At 39.2% G+C, this 21,483-nt stretch overlaps 2 protein-coding genes across 2 annotated transcripts; one reads left to right on the top strand and one right to left on the bottom strand.

Annotated features, from left to right (window-relative positions):
* Positions 1 to 665: 665 nt before the first annotated feature.
* On the bottom strand, positions 666 to 18,056 carry LOC134669576 (poly(A) RNA polymerase gld-2 homolog A-like). Its single transcript, XM_063527229.1, has 11 exons — positions 17,675 to 18,056; positions 17,344 to 17,601; positions 14,107 to 14,283; positions 10,133 to 10,251; positions 8,702 to 8,879; positions 8,029 to 8,160; positions 7,628 to 7,756; positions 6,629 to 6,758; positions 5,315 to 5,430; positions 3,254 to 3,474; positions 666 to 1,689 (listed from the first exon to the last, which is right to left on the bottom strand). The coding sequence occupies exons 2-10, from the start codon at positions 17,585 to 17,587 to the stop codon at positions 3,284 to 3,286; spliced, it is 1,416 nt and encodes a 471-aa protein (XP_063383299.1). The 5' UTR covers positions 17,588 to 17,601; positions 17,675 to 18,056; the 3' UTR covers positions 666 to 1,689; positions 3,254 to 3,283.
* A 378-nt stretch (positions 18,057 to 18,434) lies between these two features.
* On the top strand, positions 18,435 to 21,483 carry LOC134669534 (uncharacterized). The gene is made up of 2 exons (XM_063527136.1): positions 18,435 to 20,190; positions 21,235 to 21,483. The coding sequence occupies exons 1-2, from the start codon at positions 18,697 to 18,699 to the stop codon at positions 21,358 to 21,360; spliced, it is 1,620 nt and encodes a 539-aa protein (XP_063383206.1). The 5' UTR covers positions 18,435 to 18,696; the 3' UTR covers positions 21,361 to 21,483.

Genomic DNA, 21,483 nt, shown 5'->3' on the forward strand with positions numbered 1-21,483 from the left:
GGTATTTAGGGAACCTGGCGTTGTAGGGACAAGTGTGGCAATTTTTGGATATTTTCTGTGCGTTATTGTTAAAGGGCCATTTTATTTAAAATTGTCCCCTTCACTTTTTTTTCAAATTTGGGTTATTCCTACTCAGAATAACGAGCTCTCTATCCTAATAGGAGAAAAAAAAAGTGTCCTAAGGTTTTTATTTCCATTCCGTTACCGTTGTTACCGTTTTTCATACTTTGCATGGCGGTCACGGAATGGAGAGATCGAAAAAATTATGGAAATTTTGGGACATTTTTTTCCTCCTATTAGGGTCAAAAGAGCTCATGATTCTGAGTAGAAATAACATAAAAATCCCAAATTTGAAAAAAAGTGTAGGGGACAACTTTCAATAAAATGGCCCTAAAGACCATGACACCATTCAGTCGCCAGCAGGTCGAGCGCTCGCGCCGGGCTCCACATCATTTTTTATTACATATTTTTGTCATTTACTCTTTACACACCATAAAAGTATATTTACACAAAATGTACATAATCTTAAAACATTCAAATTTTTTTGCAATAATAGTCAATAACGACGGTGCGATGTCTGTGATGTCTAGAGTCCCGGCGAACGGTCGCACCCTACACGTCACAATCAACGAACGCATTTCATATATATGAATTTTTTCTTCATCTTTCTCCTTTCTTACTATGTACACATTAAATAACTTACATATAAACAATATAAATATTAAAAATAATAGGACGCGTAGTGAGGCAGCATTTTTGCGCGGATGGCCGAGCGACTATTCGAGAATATTCGCAACAATTTATCCTCAGTCTTGTGTACAGCAGCCCGGCAGCAAAGGTTGCGTTTCGGCGTACATTGTCGGCCGACATACAAGCATGCAAGTATCGCCGGCGGCCACCGGCGGTTTCCAAATGCAAGCGCCACCACCCCCGCATTGCGGCTTCTTAACCTCCGATATGTAATACAGGCGAGAGTTAGTGATAAGTGCATTCGGAAACTGAAGTTCGCATCTTAATAACTTAATTATGATTTAAAATAAAGTTACAGACAATGGCACTATGGAATGTAAACATATAATTTTTCATAGTGGCATTCGCTCTATCTTAATTAAAATGTATATAATTGGTTGTACGTGTAAATTCAACAGCGCGGCGCGTTCGCTCTAGGGACCGACCTCCGCTAGCGCGGGACCCGTCCTTAAGCCCTATTTAGACGATACGAGAACTCGCATGCAAGTTTCATTACATTGCGGTTTTTGATCGGTCGGTTGAATTGGACGTGACCAACAGTCCGCAATGTAACTAAAATCGCATGCGAGTTCGCGCGCCGTCTAAATCAGCTCTTACCGCTATCAGTAACAACACTACCTTACAACATATTTATAAGGGAATCAGTCGCATATCACAGCCTGTGAAATTTCTAACTCGTTATGTTTTATTCGCGGCTCAATTCGGACAGACTGGCACCCTCCGGTTAGTTTCCTAGTGTCAACAACGGTATACGATAACAATAAATACTGGACTAGAGCGCCGCGGAGCGACGTAAGAGCACTTGTTACGCGCGGGACGTCAGTGGGTCACCACTAGTACCCGTACACTACTCATACACAACATACTCAACATAGGAATGCACTGTTCCGCGTCAATAAAGTCTTGGAAAACATCGAGAACCAGCCTCCATATAATGTTCTGCAACAAAAAAACAACATTGGATTATAATCTACTTTATATCATCGGGTACCAATTCCGCACTGAGATAAAAGAAAAAAAATTTTTTTTCGTGTAACATGTTTTGTTCTTCTACTTTTTAGCTACTGACAAACTCATTCTCTCATACGAACAACATAAAAACATAATATACTTTTAATTTATAAAAAAAAAGACATTAGATACTTATGTTAAACAAGTCTCGGCAACAAAAACTCACTCCCTGTTTATATTTGCGTTTAATTTTAATGATCGTGTAAAAGAAAAACAAAACCCATTTACGTCTTGTTATGTCAATTTGATACATAGTGGGTTTTGGTTGTCACCCGATGATATTTCGAGGTTTAATTTTATAAGATAAGATAAGATAAAAGATAAAATTTATTTCATTGAAAAATATCCAAAAATCAAAACAATCATAATACGCTTAAATAGTTACTTAAATATTATACATGTACAATCACAGTGGTTTAGAAAAGTAAACATAAAATAAAAGATCTTGTAAGCAATTATTGTAACTGGCTCTAACATTATTTAACATCAATACCTAAAATAAGTAACTTAATACTTGTATCTTAGGTATTTCGTGTTATTAGGTCAATGTAGTGTAAGTTAGGTGCTTATTGTGCAGAAACAATAAAGATGATATTAGTACAAGAACATAGGTAAATAACAGTGAATTTAAACGTTTCAACTTTAACAATGTAAATAACGTGATTATGACGTGATTGACGTTATAACGGGATTTAATGCAGAAAGAATTTAAGAGAGACAAGGGCATTGTCAATTAGTTGCTCTGCCGCCCGTAACATGACGGCGCTTTTGAAAGTCTGAATGCCCGAATGAAATGAACGACGATGTTTTCTTATGTCATTGTTAACATTTGTTATTAAAATTCAACATATACCGGGTGTGGCATGTAACATGAGCAAAAAATTTTACTGTAGGCTGTACTCCTCATACTGACCAACATTTGTTCAGTGACTTTTAAAAATAACTTGTAGTTTGATTTTACACTTTAAAGTTTATTCTAAGACGCAATAATGTTTATGGCATGACAAGCAACGTTAATCATTAATGATATGGCATGGCAATGGCGTCCATTGAAGATAATATTTATTTTGTATGAAAAATAGGAAGTCTAAACTAAATACCTCATAATTTTTAAAAGTTGTTGAGCAAAAGTGTCACCGTTTGAGGAGTACAATCTATGTTTCAATTATTTGCTCGTGTTACAGGCCACACCCGGTATTTGTTTAATCCAATGTCGTTCGGCGTCAGCGTCAAGCGTGCACCGTCACAGAATAAATAATAGTACTAGGTACAGAAGACTCACTCTCTAACAAAACGCGTCTGTCACAATCAGCACAGATATGGCTGCTAGGTGGCGACAGCGCCACGCGCGGCTTATGGCAAACCCCAAAATTGGGGTCGAACGGATGCACTTTTAGGTACCTGTAGCAAAGCGACGAAATCGCGGAGTGAGCCACGCCTGGCACTGTCTAAATGAACCCTTAGCTGTAGCGGTAGATGTAGTTGTACTCACACACTCTGTGTGGTCGGAGTCCCGGCAGTATCATCGCTCGGGCTGGTACTGGGCGGCGTGCTGGTGCGTGTGTGTCTGCATGTGTGCGTGCGGCGGCCAGGCGACGGCGAGGCGCGGCGAGGCGGCGAGGCGCGCGGCGCTGCTGCGGAACGTCTCCACGATGCGCGCGAACGTCTCCGGGTCGTACACCGAGCGCGCTGTGTTCGTCAAGTCGAAGGGCTCTGGAATAATAGGGATACGTTTCAAGACGAAACAGCAACTGTGTTTTAAATATTTTAGGTAAATACACCCGTCTCGCTAACGGAAGCGGCTCCTAAAACTAGTGCAATAAGGATAAGGCGAAAATCCTGCATAAAAATCTCAATAATCGAGGTTTCGTACTCGACTGTTTCCTCCTCCAAAACTTAACCAATCGTAACCAAATTTGGAAATCTAAATGATTATGAAATTATTTTGCTTTTTGGGCTAATTGATATCAGTTTTGAATACTACGCCTCTCATTGCGGCTAAGTGAATGAGGCCATTTTGGCCATCTTTGAAGGGCTCTAGCGCCTTAAAAAACAAAAATATCAAAGCAAAACGGTCCGACATAGATATTGACAATATTAATCTGTGTTGAAAAAATCATTGCTCTAGCATCAAAACCCACGGAGGAAACAGTTTGTATGGAGAAATGACATGTTGGCTCTTAAAATGTCCTAAGAAAATTAAGGAAAACGGAGAATCAATTATTTCAACCAAATAAAAGAAAAGGTTCAGGTTGTGTCATACCAGAAGGTTAAGGAGTTGGCAGAGGACCGTACGACTTGGAGATTGCTCCACCGACAAGAGCACAGCTCTTAAATGTAAAGAAGAAGAAAGTTAAGGTGCTTTCAGACTACTCGTCAGCAACGTCGCGCACTTTTTGCTTTAAATTGCGCACTTGAAGTGAACCATGCAGGAGTGGCACTATTAGGCGCGTTGTTTAAAGCTGGCACGAGCAGCTTGCGAGCGGGATACGTTAAGGTGTTCCACCTGTCCAATTTCTTTGTCCAACGTGCATTGCGTCTCTCTCATTAAGCATAATGTGAGACGCAAATACACATTGGACCAAGATAGTGCACAGATGGAATACCATCCTTAGACGCATTCGAGCAATCTGGACACCACAAAAATCATATTTATCAAACACTAGCTCTTGCCCGCGACTTCGTCTGCGTAGAATCAGTAACAGCAGCTAGTGTAAGCATAGCGCCTGAATAAAGTGTAATCATTCAATTTGCGCATAAGTTTCTATCAGTGATCAGGCAATTCATAAACTCTCTCAATTCACCGCCCCCTTTTCACTCTCGTTAGGGATGATTCCTGACATAAAAACTATGTATTTCCCCTTTCAACTAAATCGGTTCAGCGGTTTCAGAGTGAAGGTACCTTATGGCGGTTGGTGTTTACATCGCGTAGCACCGTACCTTTGCTAATGAAACGTCTCATTTTCGCGTTCTAAACTGGATGAATAGTGGTTGAGAGAACAAACCTTCGACACAGAGCAGCTTCCACTGGTGCGGCTCGTTCTTGTGGCTGCGCGCGGCGCGGCACGCCGACACCGGCACGCAGCGCCCCGCGCGCACCGACACCGCCATCTTGTGGTACCTACAACACGAGAGAACAAACCTTCGACACAGAGCAGCTTCCACTGGTGCGGCTCGTTCTTGTGGCTGCGCGCGGCGCGGCACGCCGACACCGGCACGCAGCGCCCCGCGCGCACCGACACCGCCATCTTGTGGTACCTACAACACGAGAGAACAAACCTTCGACACAGAGCAGCTTCCACTGGTGCGGCTCGTTCTTGTGGCTGCGCGCGGCGCGGCACGCCGACACCGGCACGCAGCGCCCCGCGCGCACCGACACCGCCATCTTGTGGTACCTACAACACGAGGGAACAAACCTTCGACACAGAGCAGCTTCCACTGGTGCGGCTCGTTCTTGTGGCTGCGCGCGGCGCGGCACGCCGACACCGGCACGCAGCGCCCCGCGCGCACCGACACCGCCATCTTGTGGTACCTACAACACGAGGGAACAAACCTTCGACACAGAGCAGCTTCCACTGGTGCGGCTCGTTCTTGTGGCTGCGCGCGGCGCGGCACGCCGACACCGGCACGCAGCGCCCCGCGCGCACCGACACCGCCATCTTGTCGTACCTACAACATGCCCAATGTTATACACCCGCATGTATGTATGTACTAATCTTTTTAACACAATTTAATCATATATTCGACGACGGTGCCGCCCTTCCACACATCGATTGAAATCCCTTTTCTTCCCTACCTATGTATTATCTAATCCTTTACTTATGATTGTTATAATAAATGCTTGTTATTATTTAATCACTCATATACAGAGTGGCCAAAAAAGAACTGCATTCCCCGTTGCCCGGGAGGTTTTGGGATCATACTGAGCAACTTCTACTATAGGATCTACCCTGAAATCGTGAAAATAAATTTGGCAGGTCCATTTTCTATGGGAGGGTAATTTTTTTTTGCGATTTCGGGGTTGATGCCATAGTAAAAGTCGCTCAGTATAATCCCAAAACCTCCATGGCAACGAGAATGCAGTTAGTTTTCGTCATCCTGTATAAATAGATTAAAAATCACACAAGTCTTATTATTTAAAGCAATTACAAATAATAAAATAAAGTTTGCTATGCAGTAGCAACTTTTCCCAGTTTTAGCTGAACGCGCATTCAGAAATGTTACACGCAATGGAACCATATATAATAAACTCTAAAAATCGGCTACCAATTCATGTTCGCAGATATTGGAATGCAATCTGAACACAAAGGGTATAAAGTTTAAAATGGCGCCCATATTTTTTGCTGCAAGATTTGTACTCAGAGCTTATAATTTCATCAGAGCCTTTATTAAGTAAACTCGTCCCAGTCCAGGGCGAATATTATCCAGAAGTGACCCGCAATCATCCGTTCGTTCATCCAACGAGTTATAGGGATAGGATATACTCTTAAATCAAAAATCAAATATCATTTATTATCAGGCAACTAAGGCCCATAGATACATACCTTACAAACTAACATACATACAATAGTAAAATCTTACAAGCTAAAAATTATTTCGGCGACACGGCGGTTTTCAGTTGTGTCACATGTTCCGGTGTAGGATTTGGCAGATTCCCACGGAACCGCCGAAACTCCACACTCTTTGGCCAGAAGTCCGCGCTCGCGATGGTTTCCAGCAGCGGCCGCGGCACGCGCACCACGAAAGAGCTGGAGTGTACGTAATGGCGCGATCGCAGCTGGAACACTTTCAGCTCGTAACGGATCTTCTTGCGAACATATTCCACCACATCGTCAGCCGAGCTTGGAGCTTAGAGAGTGGTACTTACGGGAAGGTGGCGTAGTACCGCAGTAGCTGCAGAAACAGTTCGGCGAGCGAGGCGCGGTTGTGTCGCGCGGCGCGCACCTCCCACGGCCCGCGTACGCACACGCACGGCAGCACTGGCGGCGATGTGCCGCCTGCAAATAACATACGAATTTACAGAGTTCATTAAAAAAACAACGGGTTGCACTCCGGGAGTGCCGGCAGAAGTGCAAACTCAATGACATTGCACAGCGCCGCTAAAGAAGTTTTCACTATGTATAATTGAGATTAACGCCATCTAGCGTTATTTCGTCGCATTACTTGAAACCCCTAAGCACATCACTGTTAGTACTCGAGTTATATTAATACCAGTTAGAGGGAAACTCACTAAATGGCATTTAAATCAATAAAGAAAAACTCAATGACACGTGACGTCACGTCTTACGTCTCACGCTCTCGCGAGTTTAACATTTTTTTCCCCATCACAAAAAGTGCACAGCGCCGCTAATAGTTATTTACGATACAAGGGCGAAAAAGAGGAAATTCGAAACGAGTGGCGATAAATTAAAACACGACCGAAGGGAGTGTTTTAAATTGACACGAGTTGCGAATTACCTATTCGCACGTGTATCGTACAACGTTTTACAGTACATTATGGCCCTTTAAACTATTGACATCGCACGAAAAGTGCTATTTTACGCACTAGTGCGGAAAAATAGGACCATATGTACTGTAAAGAAGTTTTCACTTAGAGCTAAGATCGCCTCTGTACTGTATCGCAATAACAAATCATGTTGTATTGCGGCATGTAATAAATTCAGTATCAGTTCTAACGCCGGTAAATCTTCCGTCTGCGACAAATAGGAAAGAAGCAGACAATGATCAGTAGAATATTTGCTTCCTAATTTTGTAAATTGGTCTTAATAAAAATGAGATTGCCGGAACACAATATAATATATCTAAATTAAATGCAAGAAGTATTGAGGATTCTCTATACAAAGAGTTTTTTTTTAAGTTTACTTACACTGCAGGAAGTGTATGACCATGAGCGTGAGCGAATATGACGAGAGCGTACAATGCCTCGCGTCGTTGATATCATGTGCTTGCGCCCAGAGTTTGGTCACCGCCACCAGCGGCCGTACACGCCAGTCCACTGCAAAAGGATTCATAAATTACTATCCAAGTTCTAAAGCTAGGAAACTATAGCCTAAATTCAATTTTAAAAACAATCCAAAAATGCGAACTGAATCTGCGTCTGCCCCTTATACCAATTTGTTGGGTTGAAGTGTACAAGTTTAGTTTCCTATCTTTACTTTTTAATCTCCTATATAGTTTCCGTTAGGCACTTTTTAAGGCCATTACTGGTTGAAAACATTCTTACAAAAGCCTATACATCAAAGTGGTTAAAGCGAAGAGAGTACTTACGACGGGAGTAGCAGTAGAGCAGACTGGTGTTCCTGATACCGACGACATTATTGCAGTTCAGGTCCACCTGTAGACCGGCACGCGCGTCGCGGAACTTTAAGATCGGCACCTTTGCCTGGATTAGTTCGGCATCTGCAGTTAAAAGCATTACTATTGCAGGAATTATGCATGTGGATTTATTGATACCACAACTATTAATTCCGTAAACGGGAAGAGCAAGGGTCCAAGATCACTTCCCTGTGGCACACTATGGTAATTGAAGAATGTAATTGTATGGTGATTGAAGTTTTTACTAATTGCTTTCAGTTCTTGGGATCAATATGATATCATTTAAGTATTGTTTATCAGACAAGTCACTTTTTACCAATGACGTGTATTTCTTCACGCACTTATCAATGTAGTAAAATATTATTATGGCTGCTCAATCAAAGGCCTTCTTCAAATCTACAAATGAATACTGTACTTTTTCGTTTAAAGATTTGATATTAATTTTATCAAGTTTGCTAAGGGCGACTTGCACCATCCCGCTAACCCGGAGTTAAGTGGTAAACCCGTTAACCCAGTGTCAATATGTACTGGTAACCATGGTTACCCCAGGCTTAATGGGTTAACCCCGGACCAGAGAAATGGTGCGAGTGGCGCTAATTGTGGTAAGGTTGTTGCAAGTACTGACCGCGATCGAAGCTCTTGATGTAGGCGAGTATGTAGTTGAGGTGGAGGAGCGCGTGCGCCCGCGGCTCCGTGTCGCCCAGCGCGCGCACGTATAGACACAGGTCCATGTCCGAAGAGTCTAACGCGAAGCCCGACATTGTGGAGCCCACTACGTATAGCCCGTAGCGCGGGAATATTGACTGTAACAATCACATGACTGAATAAGGACCAGTTGCACTAACAACCGCACATACAGGCACAGGTCCATGTCCAAAGAGTCTAACGCGAAGCCCGACATTGTGGAGCCCACTACTTATAGCCCGTAGCGCGGGAATATTGACTGTAACAATAACAATCATATTACTTAGGGCCAGTTGCACCAACCACATTTGACAGACTGATCAACGTCAGCCGGCGCGCCCCGGTGCTTTACTATGAATCTTTCTGAACATAAAAAATTAGCGAACACTTTAACGATACGAACAGTTTGGTGCAACCGACCCTTAGTAAGTGCATCATTATACAGATGTATTAGAACGAAAGGCAAAGAAAGGGACCCATTAATGTTTAGGTCGTACTGAGCAACTTTTATTATGGGATCAACCCCAAAATTGCGAAAAAAAAAATGACTCTCCCATAGGAAATTTCACCATCAGACCATCAAAATGTATGAACCATTCAATTTTTTTTTCCACGTTTTCGGGGTTGATCCCATAGTGAAAGTTGCTCAGTATGACATGGGTCCCTTTCTTTGCCTTTCGTTCTGATACATACTGTATATTTAAAAGATAGACTTGTCGGTGGAGCAATTTCCATGTATGTCGGTCATCTGCCTTTTCCTTGACATCCTGATACGATACGATGTAGAGTTTTTCCTTTACTTGACGTACGTTCTCCTTGATCTCTCCCTCCGTCTCCTTGCCTCAAATCTGCCTTCAATGATATTTTTGATAAATTCGTCGTCGTGTATCAGGTGTCAAAGCATGAATAAGTGAGTGACCCACATTCCCTGACCTGATTTGATCAATCCCTGAGAATTTGGTGCCCTCCTATATAATGCGCCCTAAGCAAGTGCTTAATGGGCAGGGGTCGTCGATTTGCGGACTCGACGACTAGCTCCTATTTTGCGTGGGGGCTAGTCCAGCCATCCCAATCACGTTATACTTATCGTGGAATATCCCAAAGGAAACATTACATAAGTACTTATATCATGGCTGGACCGGAAGTTATAGGTATAAAATTTCATTACTTTTCGACACAAAGTGAAAATAATAACGCATCAATATAATAATTAATAAAATCATTACATCTTGTAAAACAAAGTCCCCCGCCGATTTTCATGCGTTTTCAGCCATCAATAGAGTGATTCTTGAGGAAGGTTAGGTATATAATTTGTTAAGGTTTACCCGTGCGAAGCCAGGGCGGGTCGCTAGTAACTTAAAAAGGACTTTACCTTTATTGTGACGTAGAGGTATCTCCAGAGGTTCATCTTCTTGCGGAATGTCTCCTCTGTCTGCTGTGACTTAATAAACTTGTCCCAAATCTCCTGCGACAGGTTGTCCCATTTGGACCCTGGAACCAAACTTTATTGTATAGTTATCAGCAGGGACAGGAACCGGTTACCTTAACCGGGGTTTTTCATAGGGTTATTTTAAAAGTGTTTATAAAAACCCCTACCATAACGGTAACCGTTTAATAAGGTAACACTTTGATTCGGTAACCGTATCAGATCAAGTTAACCTCTGTTACCGTTAACCGAAATAAAAACCCAGTCTATTCAGTTACCTCATTATGAGGTTTTTGACCAGTTCAAACGATTGTAATCTTTACGCACACTTAAATTCAACTTATTATTGAATAACCGAGGTTGGCATGGGCGGTCTATGAAGCCTCCAGCACAAACAAGTTTTTTTGCCGTTCCTTTGTTTATCTTTATACCTACCTGTGTGGTGTGTTATTATTATAAATCATATTATATTATAAATAAAATACTTAAAATAAATAAAGTAAATAAAATAATTAAAATAAATAAAGTGAATAAATTAAATAAGTTAAATAAATTAATAAAATAAATAAATTAAATAGAAAAAAAAAATAAAATAAATAAAATAAAATTAAATAAATTAAACAAATTATATAAATTAAATAAATTAAATAAATTAGATAAATTAAATAAATTTAAATAAATTGAATAAATTAAATAAACTGAATAAACTGAATAAATAGAATAAATTGAATAAATTAAATAAACTGAATAAATTGAATAAATTAAATATATTAAATATATTAAATATATTAAATAAATTAAACTTATTAAATAAATTAAATAAATATAATTAATTATTAATTATTGTATCAATGCAAATAAATAATTTCTGATTTATGATTTTTACATTAATTGAATAAATTAAACAAATAAAGTCAATAAAATCAACAAAATATAAATAAAGTAAATAAAATAAACTATTTATTAGTATTTTTTTAGTTCTACATCTACATCATTAAAACTACTTTAAATGTAGCAAACCAGTAAGCAACCGATAATAAAGGTTACCATAACTGAATGAAAACCTGTTAAAAACCCATAACAAAAACCCTATCGCGATGGGGTTTTGAGATTAACTCGGTTAAAGGTTAGGGTTACCGTTTCAATAAGCTTACCATTACAGTCAGGTAACAGTATGATAGGGTTACCGAATGATAAGGTAACCGAATCGATTGGGTTACCGAATTGATAGGATTAAGCGTAAAGAGGGGTTTTCCGGTCCTTGGTTATCAGTCTTTATTGTATAGTAGTCAAGAAATCTAGAATCCCAAGTTCCTTTAGATATTTGTCGGTAATCTAAAGTATGGAAGCGATGGTGGCCTAGCGGTAAGAGCGTGCGACTTTCAATCCGGAGGTCGCGGGTTCAAAACCCGGCTCGTACCAATGAGTTTTTCGGAACTTATACTGTACAAAATATCATTTGATATTTACCAATCGCTTTTCGGTGAAGGAAAACATCGTGAGGAAAGCGTTCTACTCCCAATAAGACCTAGTTTACCCTCTGGGTTGGGAGGTCAAATGGCAGTCGCTTTTGTTAAAACTAGTGCCTACGGTAGTTCTCGAAATTAATTGTCAAGCTGACCCCAGGCTTCCATGAGCCGTGGCAAAATGCCGGAACAACGCGAGGAAGATGATGAATCTAAAGTATTGAACCAGCTAAGAACAGTCCTAATCAAACTAACTTTCAGACCAACAATATCTAGATGAAGAACTAATTAGATTAAGTTTCATTTGTTTAGGTGTTACGATTCCATTGGCAGTCAAATATGATTTTGATTTAAAAAATAATTATCCAGTTGGACTGAAAATGAGTGAAATTTGAAATTAAGTGTAGAGGTATAAAAATCTCGTGAATTGGGCATTAGAGAGGCTCGTTTTTAAGACTCTTAGTTTCGTAACAAAAAACTACAAAATAAAGTGCCCAATTGTACTATCAAGATATCAAATAAGGTTCAATTTGGTAAATGAACGTCGATGGTACAACATGATGACGGGGCAATTGGGACAACCAGGTGTAGGTTGTCCCGTCATCATGTTGTACCATCGACGTTCACTTAACCTTTTGGACGCCAATGACCGATATATCCGCACCGCAGGTCCAACGCCAAAGATGGATAATCGGTCACAGACCACCGAGCATCATAGACCTATGTGCGTGCTTAAAGTTCAATATCAGTTTTGACATTTCGGTGACATGGCGTACGAGTGACACCTGTTGGTCTTGCATTAGTTGCGTTCTCGCGCGCGACTCCATACATCTAACGCGACTTCAAGTATGGACTCGCGCGCGGGAACGCAACTTATGCTAGACCGCCTGTTATGTTTGACACGGCGTCGAAAAGGTTAACGATGACTCACAAATACTAAGGGCCAATGTTTACACAACTATACTTAAACATTGGAAACATTATGTTACATGGCTGCGTTATTCTGCAGTGGATTTTTGCAGCTGTATAGACACACCTGTTTAGTCTCTACGTCAAAGGCACAGCAGTGTACAAATAAACGCACATAGACTTAATTTATGCGATATTTTTGTAGACTCAATTGAAACAACATTTTTGTCCTTAACTATCAAGGTAATTATTTATTAATTATATGGTGGTTAGCAAAGAGGCAGATATATTTTTGCGCTCTAACGCTAGTACAATAAAGTCGGAATTCGCGTAATTTTCTGTATCGCTTATACAGTGGGCTATAACAATATAGCTACACTAATGCACTCAGAAACATCTATTTTGTCGTCAGTTATTTATAATGATTGTATGACTGTATTATGATTTTCAAGCGTTATTATACCGCATGTAACTGTAAAATTTGTCAGTTTGGGCTATTTGGAATTGGAACTAGGAAATCAAAAGCTTTACTATAGTAACAATGTACTACTATACATTGTTACTACTATAGTAACAATGGAAACAAGTTTTTGCGGCATAATCAATTATTAAGCTTTAAGTTAAGATCATAAGATAGTATTAAAATATATTAACTGAAAGCATTTATTTATTTATTTAAACTTTATTGCACAATACAAGAAAATACAAATGGCGAACTTAATGTCATAAGGCATTTTCTACCTATCTATTTATTCATTTATCTATTTATTTCTCGATATTCCAAATACTTAGCCGCGCGAGTCTGAAACAGCCAACCATTAGTATTCTTTTGTACATAGACTTAAGATCTATTTTAAGGGCAGTAAAATCTTCTGTGGTATGCAACAATATTTACTTCACAGTTTAACGTTAATCATTCAAATGTGACTATCGTATCATGCGTGAAAAAATGCTTAGAATTTACATTTTATATGGCCCCTTATCAAGGTTATTTGTATTTTTTACGTACAAATCGTACAATGAGTTTATTTTTATTTGTTTTTAGTAACGTTATTATCAGATAAACTTTTTTCACTCCACAAGTCCAAACCGAAAAGTCATCCGATCTACTTTAATAACATATTCGGTGCAGTTTATTCTACGAATTTACTTGCTAGAAATAATATTATAAATAAATTATCATTGATCTTGAAGCAGCCTGCCCTATGGAAAGTTTGGGTGGGGAAGCAATAAGAGCCTAGATGGCATCCCTTTGAGTTAAGCGCCACTTGATACTTAAGAAACCATCCACGACGACATCGCACGCACGCACACACACACACACTCACAGAGACACACCTGGAACCTTTTGGGCCTGGGAGACAGGCCTTCAGAAATTTTAAGTACCATGGGAAAATTTGTAAAATATGTAGGACAAATAGGAGTCTCACACCAGTCACACCGCTACGAATACCGCTGCCCGAAAATAAAATTGAAAGTGTTGACTGTGGAATGTATCTACATTGCTGTGCTGTGTGTGCTGATAATAGGACTATATTAACTTACCATTAAGCAAGTCATCGGGCGTGAACTTGACCTGGAAGGGGTAGGAGGCGTTTAGGTAGCGCTCGGGCGCGATGCGGCGCGGGCGATGCGGCTCGCGGCGGGCGCGCCCGCGCCACTCGCGCACCGCGTAGCCTTGCGGCGATGTGTTGGGCTCTGAGGCACTGGATGCGCTTTCTCCTACAGATAAATTATTCAAGTTAAAATCTACATAGAAAATTCAATTTTTCAAACAAAGGAACTCATTTTCATTGTTCTTTGAGCAGAATCGCAACAGATCATTTTCCATTTAAATGGGCTTTAAGCTGTTTGATTGCTGTCACATAAGGCATTGCATTCTGAAGGAGCTTAGACAAACAGCTTTCCCAATAATTGGTTGAAATAAGTTTAGAAAGTAAATTGGCATCTGCCATCTGACATTGGCACTTAATGTAGATGAAAATCATATATCTAGAAATTTTTTACCTTAAAATAACAATAAGTCTAACTAGATCTGTCTGATTTCTTCAATTGGAGAATTAACAGTTCAGTTTTAATTGAAAGTTGGCTTAAACCCAAAACAGTGCAGTAACAATAAATGGGTATTGCATACATATTACAGCTTGGGGAATACATATTACAGCTTGGCAAAAAATAGTAGAAATTAAAAAGTGGCAACACTATAGTGTTGTCCCATTTTCCTATATAAATTGGTTTGAAAGGAACGACACCACAGTGTTGCCACTTTTTAATTACTACTCTTTTTTGCCAAGCTGTAGGTATAGTAACTGAAATGCATGGTGGTACAACTCCAACAAAATGAGATAAGAGCAAGCTAATTTTAATGTGTTTATTAAAAAGATAAAAATCTATCAGCTTTCCGCTTAGCAACAAAACTTGTGCTAATACAAAGCTAAAACGGATTTTTAGTAGGTCTGTTTACATTTCTATCCAGTCCAGGTCAGGATCTAAATGCTGCTAAAATTACTAAAAGAATTGTGTGGGTGGCAGTGCTACCTACATAGTTTTAAAGAGGGTCATATTTTATTTTGATTAAAGGTATAACATACGTTAATAAGTTGTTGTTGAAACATAAGTACTTCAGTCGACGTCAGTACTTTTTGTACCAAGACTGACTGAAACATGTTTCCGTGAAAGTACGAACGAAAATAATTATCCACTACATCTGTAATAAGATTCAAAAGAACCACTTTCTAATAAGAAACTTGCTTTATCTAAAGAAACACTTGCAACTGTTAATAAAAACAAGAACATTGATAAGATTTGTTTGTTTACTTATCTTCTTTGCTAATAAATAAACAAGGTTCAGTAACTGAAAATAAGTGTTCTCTTTGAAAAAATATTCAATCAAATCAAAATATTTTTAAGTGAATTATATAAGATTGTTTTATGATGTCACAATCTGTAATATCTATCTCAGTGTAGTGTGAAGGCCACAAAAATTAGATAGCCAGATATTTGAGTGTTATCTGTCTACATAGTATTTGACAACTGCCAGGTTATAACAGCTTAGCAATATTTGACACCCAGATTATTTTTGGAAATTATCATAATATTAATCCTTTTCCAGGCATAGTACGATTTATTGACGCCAACAGATCGATTTTTAGGCGCCAACAGAATTCCAACTTTAGCATTCCGATTTAAGGTTCAAACTAGATTCCACTTTCGGGAAATGTGACTTGTCTTCAAATGGATCATCAAAGCTGGATTAATTGAAATATATTTTGATTTTTTGGGAAACCTTGTAGATTGGTGCGGCCTGGAAAAGGGTTAAAGAAAACCCTATTTGCAATGTTTCTATGATGTTTCTAAACTGTACCTATCTTATGAAATAACACATTATTGCTTTACTCCATTGATTTGTGTTAAGTGTGAAATCATACTTTTTGCTACTGCAAGTAGCAAATGTATCTCATACTAAGTTAAACACTAATCAATGTGTGAACAAGCCCTTATTAAGGGTATTGTCTTGGGTTGTCCCATTCGTTTTTCATCAAGTTCTTAAATTAGTCCTATTCTGCTTTCATTACACATTCTACATTGAAAGCCACCAACGATTGTGATGAATGTAGAATGGGTGACGAAAGCAAAATAGGACTAATTTAAAAACTTGACAAAAGCAAATGGGACAACTCAAGACGATACCTTCTCAAGATAGAGGATTATCCCATAATTTGTATAGTAAAAGAAGAACTTATTGCAAGTACTAATGTACTACAGACATGTTACTGTAGCTATAATGGGATGCAAGTATAATTACTAGAGATGCACCGGATATCCGGTTACTATCCGGTATCCGGCCTATCCGGCCATTATTTTACTATCCGGCCGGATACCGGATAGTGACCTTCTATCCGGCCGGATACCGGATAGTAACATTGCTTGATTTCGGAGTAAATAAATTGGATTTAAGAAACAGACACGGTCATAATCGTACTTGTTTATTATTTTAAAACAATTTAATCATTCCACTGACTTGCACGCGCACTCATTTCCAACCTAGAAATGAGTCCGCGCGAACATTTACTAGGAAACAGGTCAAACCTGCAGAATGCGCACCTGAAAAACTGAAATGTAGGTATCGTTCCGCCGGCCGAATATCCGGCGGCCGGATACCGGATATTCGGCCAGTGTCCAGGCCGGATATCCGGTATCCGGTATCCGGCCAAACAACTATCCGTTGCATCTCTAATAATTACATGCATGTTTAGAGTGCAAACTACTTCAATCAATTTAGTCACTTATTTAGTTAGTAAATTACTAAGTAGTAATTTAGTAAAGGTTGACTAATTGTCTTCAATGGCAAAATTAACAGGGTAATATAAAATAATCTCCTTAGCAACAGGCTTTATCTTTAAAAAGTGGGTAGTTTAAAAATTAAATTTCAAAAATAACAGAAAAATATCAATTGTGGTCTAATTAGCTATCCTTGTATACTATTAAAATTACTTTTAAGGATCATTAAATAGTAATTAATGATAATATACATCAATTTAATATACAATTACATGGAGATATTTAACTCCGTGTCCTACACAATTCAACAGTTTAAATATCTGTTCGAGATGTTAGTATAATATTTACCTAATTCAGTAATAGATTTTCAACCACAAAGCTGCTTGAATATATTATTTGATATTTCAATGACATTCAGAACAGAGATAGAATGCAATGAATGTGACATTGACATACAAGATACAACTACAAAAATAATCAATTAATTAAACAAAGACATACCTTTCTCACCACTTTTATTTGATCCTGAAGCATTGCTGGACAAGCTGGAGTCATCTGACTCGTAACCAAAGGCAGTGTTGTCCTTAGCGGGGCGCTCATGGTGATGCGGGGTGGCCGGTCCTGGCGGCAGCTCCAGAGCGGGGAAGTGGCACGCTCGCTCTAGAGGCCCTCCTGACGCGAAGCCCTGGCGCGGCCCTCCGAACCCACCTCCTCCATGGTACAGCATAGGCACACCTTCACTCATCACTGCTCTTATTTCTGAACAACACTCGAGAGGTTAGGTACTACAAATTCCACCGGCGAATTAATATGCAGTCTTCCACATACCAACCTGTATTTCGAGCGTAAAAATAATGTGATGGCGTCCGAACTCTTCGTACGCTTATTGCGTCATAATAGCCGTTATAAATTAATTAACGTACGGTGCGGAGCTGAAATTGGTTAATTCTATCTATTTACTGAACCACCGAAATTCGAGAAGATCCGTCAGACGTCTTCACGGAGTCGATGGCGAATGTTGGCCAATGTCAGAATCAGTTTAGACGCCCGTATCGCTATGCTTCACTTACAAAGGACGTACTATTATTATTTCGACTCCGGTTAAGAAAGGTAATAAAATCTACCCACGAATCAGGCTTAAATCTGTAAATTTGTGAAAAAATCCGCCATGACTTTAAGAGAAGCAACAACAGCGACATCTGGCGGAAGTCAATAAAGAGTACACGTGATTTCTTTTTTTTTAACTTCAAATTCGCGTGTTCCATTTTAAGCCAGTTCGTATGACGCTCAAAGCTCAATTTAAACATGAATACTACAAAAGCTTCATATCAAAAACATGTTTCAAAGATGTAGTTAATTACGATTACAAATTAATCTAGTATAATCGTTCTTAATCGAAAATGAAAAGGCCAAGGAAAATAATCTAAAAACTTTTTATTTGCCATACATAAATGCAACGAAATGAAACGTCTCTGATTTTAGGCCAATCATAGCTTGGTATAGTTTAGCCGATATGTCATTGATTGGTTAACTCGTGGAACTCGAGAGAAATTTATATGACGTTCATGTCTGCTGTCAATCTGACAGTGCAATGACATTGTGAGTTGATAGTTGTCACGTACGTAGAAATTGAATTTTGTGTGAAAAAATTACGACTTTTATTAATTAAAATTAATTATAGTGATAATGCAAAACACGCGAAACTCAGTATCGTCAATGTTGGTGATGCAAAGTTAACCATACTACCGAGTGATGACGTTGAGCAAGGACGATGTGATCTTTAGAGTCAATAGAAACAAACTTTGTCGTCTCATTGTTTGATTATAATCATTATCTCTGCGGAGATATTTTGATATGTCACATTTTGGCGATTTTATGGACGGCGTCCCCGTGAAAATCTCTGAAAAATATAAGCGACCGCCCCGAATAGATCTGCCGCACAGCGTGCACGAATGCCCATTACGAGCTCAAAATGTGGTCGACAACGCTGTGTATTGCACTCAGTTTGAGACCAACGTGCTGTCGAAGCTTAAGGAACTACGGAGTGCTAAAGAGACCAAGAAAAACGAACGTAAACATCGCTTACAGTTACTAGAGGAAGCCAAACAGAAGAAATTGGATGCGATCGCGGCCGCTGAGGCCGAGGAAAAACTTAAACAGCTCAGCGTCTCTGAGGTGTCTTACCCCAGTACTGACGAGATAAGTGCAATATCTCCCGATGAGAAAACTGACAAAAACTGTGATACTACTGTGTTAGAAGAGTCTCCCGAACCAGAGCCTCCTGTTCCCGAAGTCACCTATCAGACATGCAGTAACCCGGAACCAGAGCTGAATATCCTACAACCTATACAGCTACAAGCTAACTACCCGCAGAACAGCTTACTAGATGATCCTGACCCATTGCAAGAATATAAAACTAATAATAAGATTAAGAAAATACCACATTATAATCACAATGTGGAAACCCTTACATTTAGAGATTTTGAAAATGATACTTCTAGCCCGTTTGATAATGTGGAACTTAAGACAATAAATGACATGGAATTATTAGCCCAGATACTGCAGAGTCAGAAGGAATCTACAACAAGTTGCAATCCACAACAGTTTATATCTGAACAAACATTTGCAGCTCCGAGCTGCGCATCCCAAGCCCAGACGGAGGGACTTGGTTATCTGCCCAATTCATACAATGAACAACAAATGCAAGGCCCTGGATTAATGTATATAACTCCGCATCACTATCCTGTGTCTAACGGTTACTATGTACCAGCCGACAATGTCTGTGATAACCAAATGCCAATGGAAAACATGTACATGCCAAATTATCAATATTATGTTCCTACAAATCCATATCCTGCTAACCCTCAATACTATGACAATTCATTACCAGTCAATACAGACATTAATCAACCACAAAGTGAGTCCACATTCATTCCACAACCATATTATTTCCATCAATACCAACCAATGCCTGCACAGATTCCAACTGAAAGTCTAGTACAGGATGAGAACAAAACTAATGAAAACACAAGTACTCAGATCAAATCACGGTCTCGAAGTGTGCCGGACATAGTTAGAGAGTTGAATGAAGAAATCATGCTAGCAAGGCTTCGAGCAAATGAAAGGTCTTCTCATAATGTAAGTCCAGCACCAACAAACATTCCACAACCATCTTCAAGCACTGCAAAGAAGGAAAGGAAAAGCAAAAGGAAATCGGAACAGCTACCAAATCCTTTGGAGAAGCTGTCTCCGAAGCTCCAGGATATGTGTAGGAAGATACATGGCATGGGGTTCCCACTTGACAGGGTTGCTAGAGTGTGTACGCTTGTAGGTGATAATGATAAGAAGGTGAGATACCAAAGTTATTTCGTTATCTTTATTTAGACAAAACATCTTTCATAAAGTAGTCAGAGTTTAATTAAGAAAACTGTTATGTAAACATTATCATACAGAAAAACTTCACCATTCTGTTTTAGAGTATTTATCTAATAAATTGAAAGTGTTTCACTATCTTTATTACCTACCATTTACTGAGAATGTATGAGGCATAGTTGCAATGTAATATTGTGCTAAGATTATTTATATACTTAAAAATATTTTGTGCAACAAAGTTGACAGATATTGCTCTTGATCCTAAAGTAGCAAGTGTGGCAACCAGATGTTTTGGCTGGTATGTATCTGTATAGTCATGTACAAAATAATATAAACATATATTTTTAGATCCCCACATACTTTAGAAAGGGGGAGGCCTATGTTCAGCAGTGGACGTCTTATGGCTGAGATGATGATGATGATGACATACTTTAGCATACTTGGTTATGCAATATATTATTGCATGTCACTGTGCAATAATAATTAAGCTTTTCAGTCCAAATTTTACTAGTATAAACTGAGCACAGTATTTAAAATATGTTGAACATATAAACATTATCTGGTTTTCATGTTATTTTTAAGTGACATTCAGAAAGTAGGTCACAGGTATAATTGGATGAATATGCCCCTGTCTGTGCTATTCATGAGACATTAATTAGCATAATACATATGTACCTATCTGCCAGTATGTATAATCCACTAACAACAACACTTTATTAACTTTACCGATTTGATTCAAACTTTACCGGTTGCCGTGGTAAGACGTAGGATTTACCATATTGGTGTTGGTAAAAGCCCGAAGTAAACTAGTAAGATTTAACATTTCGGGCTTTTACCGATCGGCATCGGTAAAAACTAGGATTTACCGGTAAATCCTAGGTTTTGCCGTACTTCGGGCTTTTACAGTAACATATCTACCTTATAAATAAAAATTTCTAAGTTCGTAAGTTGAAGGTTTTAATATCGAATGTAACTTTATTTTCCAGCATAAGTTGACCCGTGTCCCTTGTCATTTTCCAGGTGATCGAGGGTCTGCTAATACTAGGAGAGCTGATGGACCTTGGCTTTTCAGAAGGCCGAGTGTCCGCCGCGCTGGCGAAACACGAGTTTAACCGTGACAAGGCGTTGGACGATTTGGTGTCGTAACGGTTTTTAAGAAAACGGTATTGTAACGATAAATATGTGGATGCCCGTAAGAAGTTTTAGATGGTTGAGCAGTAGTGACCAATAATTATATTTGACAGAAAAATATACTATGCCTAATTTGGA

The sequence above is a fragment of the Cydia fagiglandana genome, chromosome 12 (genome assembly GCF_963556715.1).
Source record: "Cydia fagiglandana chromosome 12, ilCydFagi1.1, whole genome shotgun sequence".
Taxonomy (NCBI): Eukaryota; Metazoa; Arthropoda; class Insecta; order Lepidoptera; family Tortricidae; genus Cydia; species Cydia fagiglandana.

Bases quoted from the DNA above. Each gene is read 5' to 3' on its own strand.
- LOC134669576 (XM_063527229.1), bottom strand. From the start codon at position 17,587: ATGAGTGAAGGTGTGCCTATGCTGTACCATGGAGGAGGTGGGTTCGGA. The intron at 8,880-10,132 runs GTAAAGTCCTTT...TGATTGTTACAG, and splicing joins ACCTCTACGTCACAATAAAG to TCAATATTCCCGCGCTACGG. The intron at 3,475-5,314 runs GTTTGTTCCCTC...CTATTATTCCAG, and splicing joins GAAGCTGCTCTGTGTCGAAG to AGCCCTTCGACTTGACGAAC.
- LOC134669534 (XM_063527136.1), top strand. From the start codon at position 18,697: ATGTCACATTTTGGCGATTTTATGGACGGCGTCCCCGTGAAAATCTCT. The intron at 20,191-21,234 runs GTGAGATACCAA...GTCATTTTCCAG, and splicing joins TAGGTGATAATGATAAGAAG to GTGATCGAGGGTCTGCTAAT.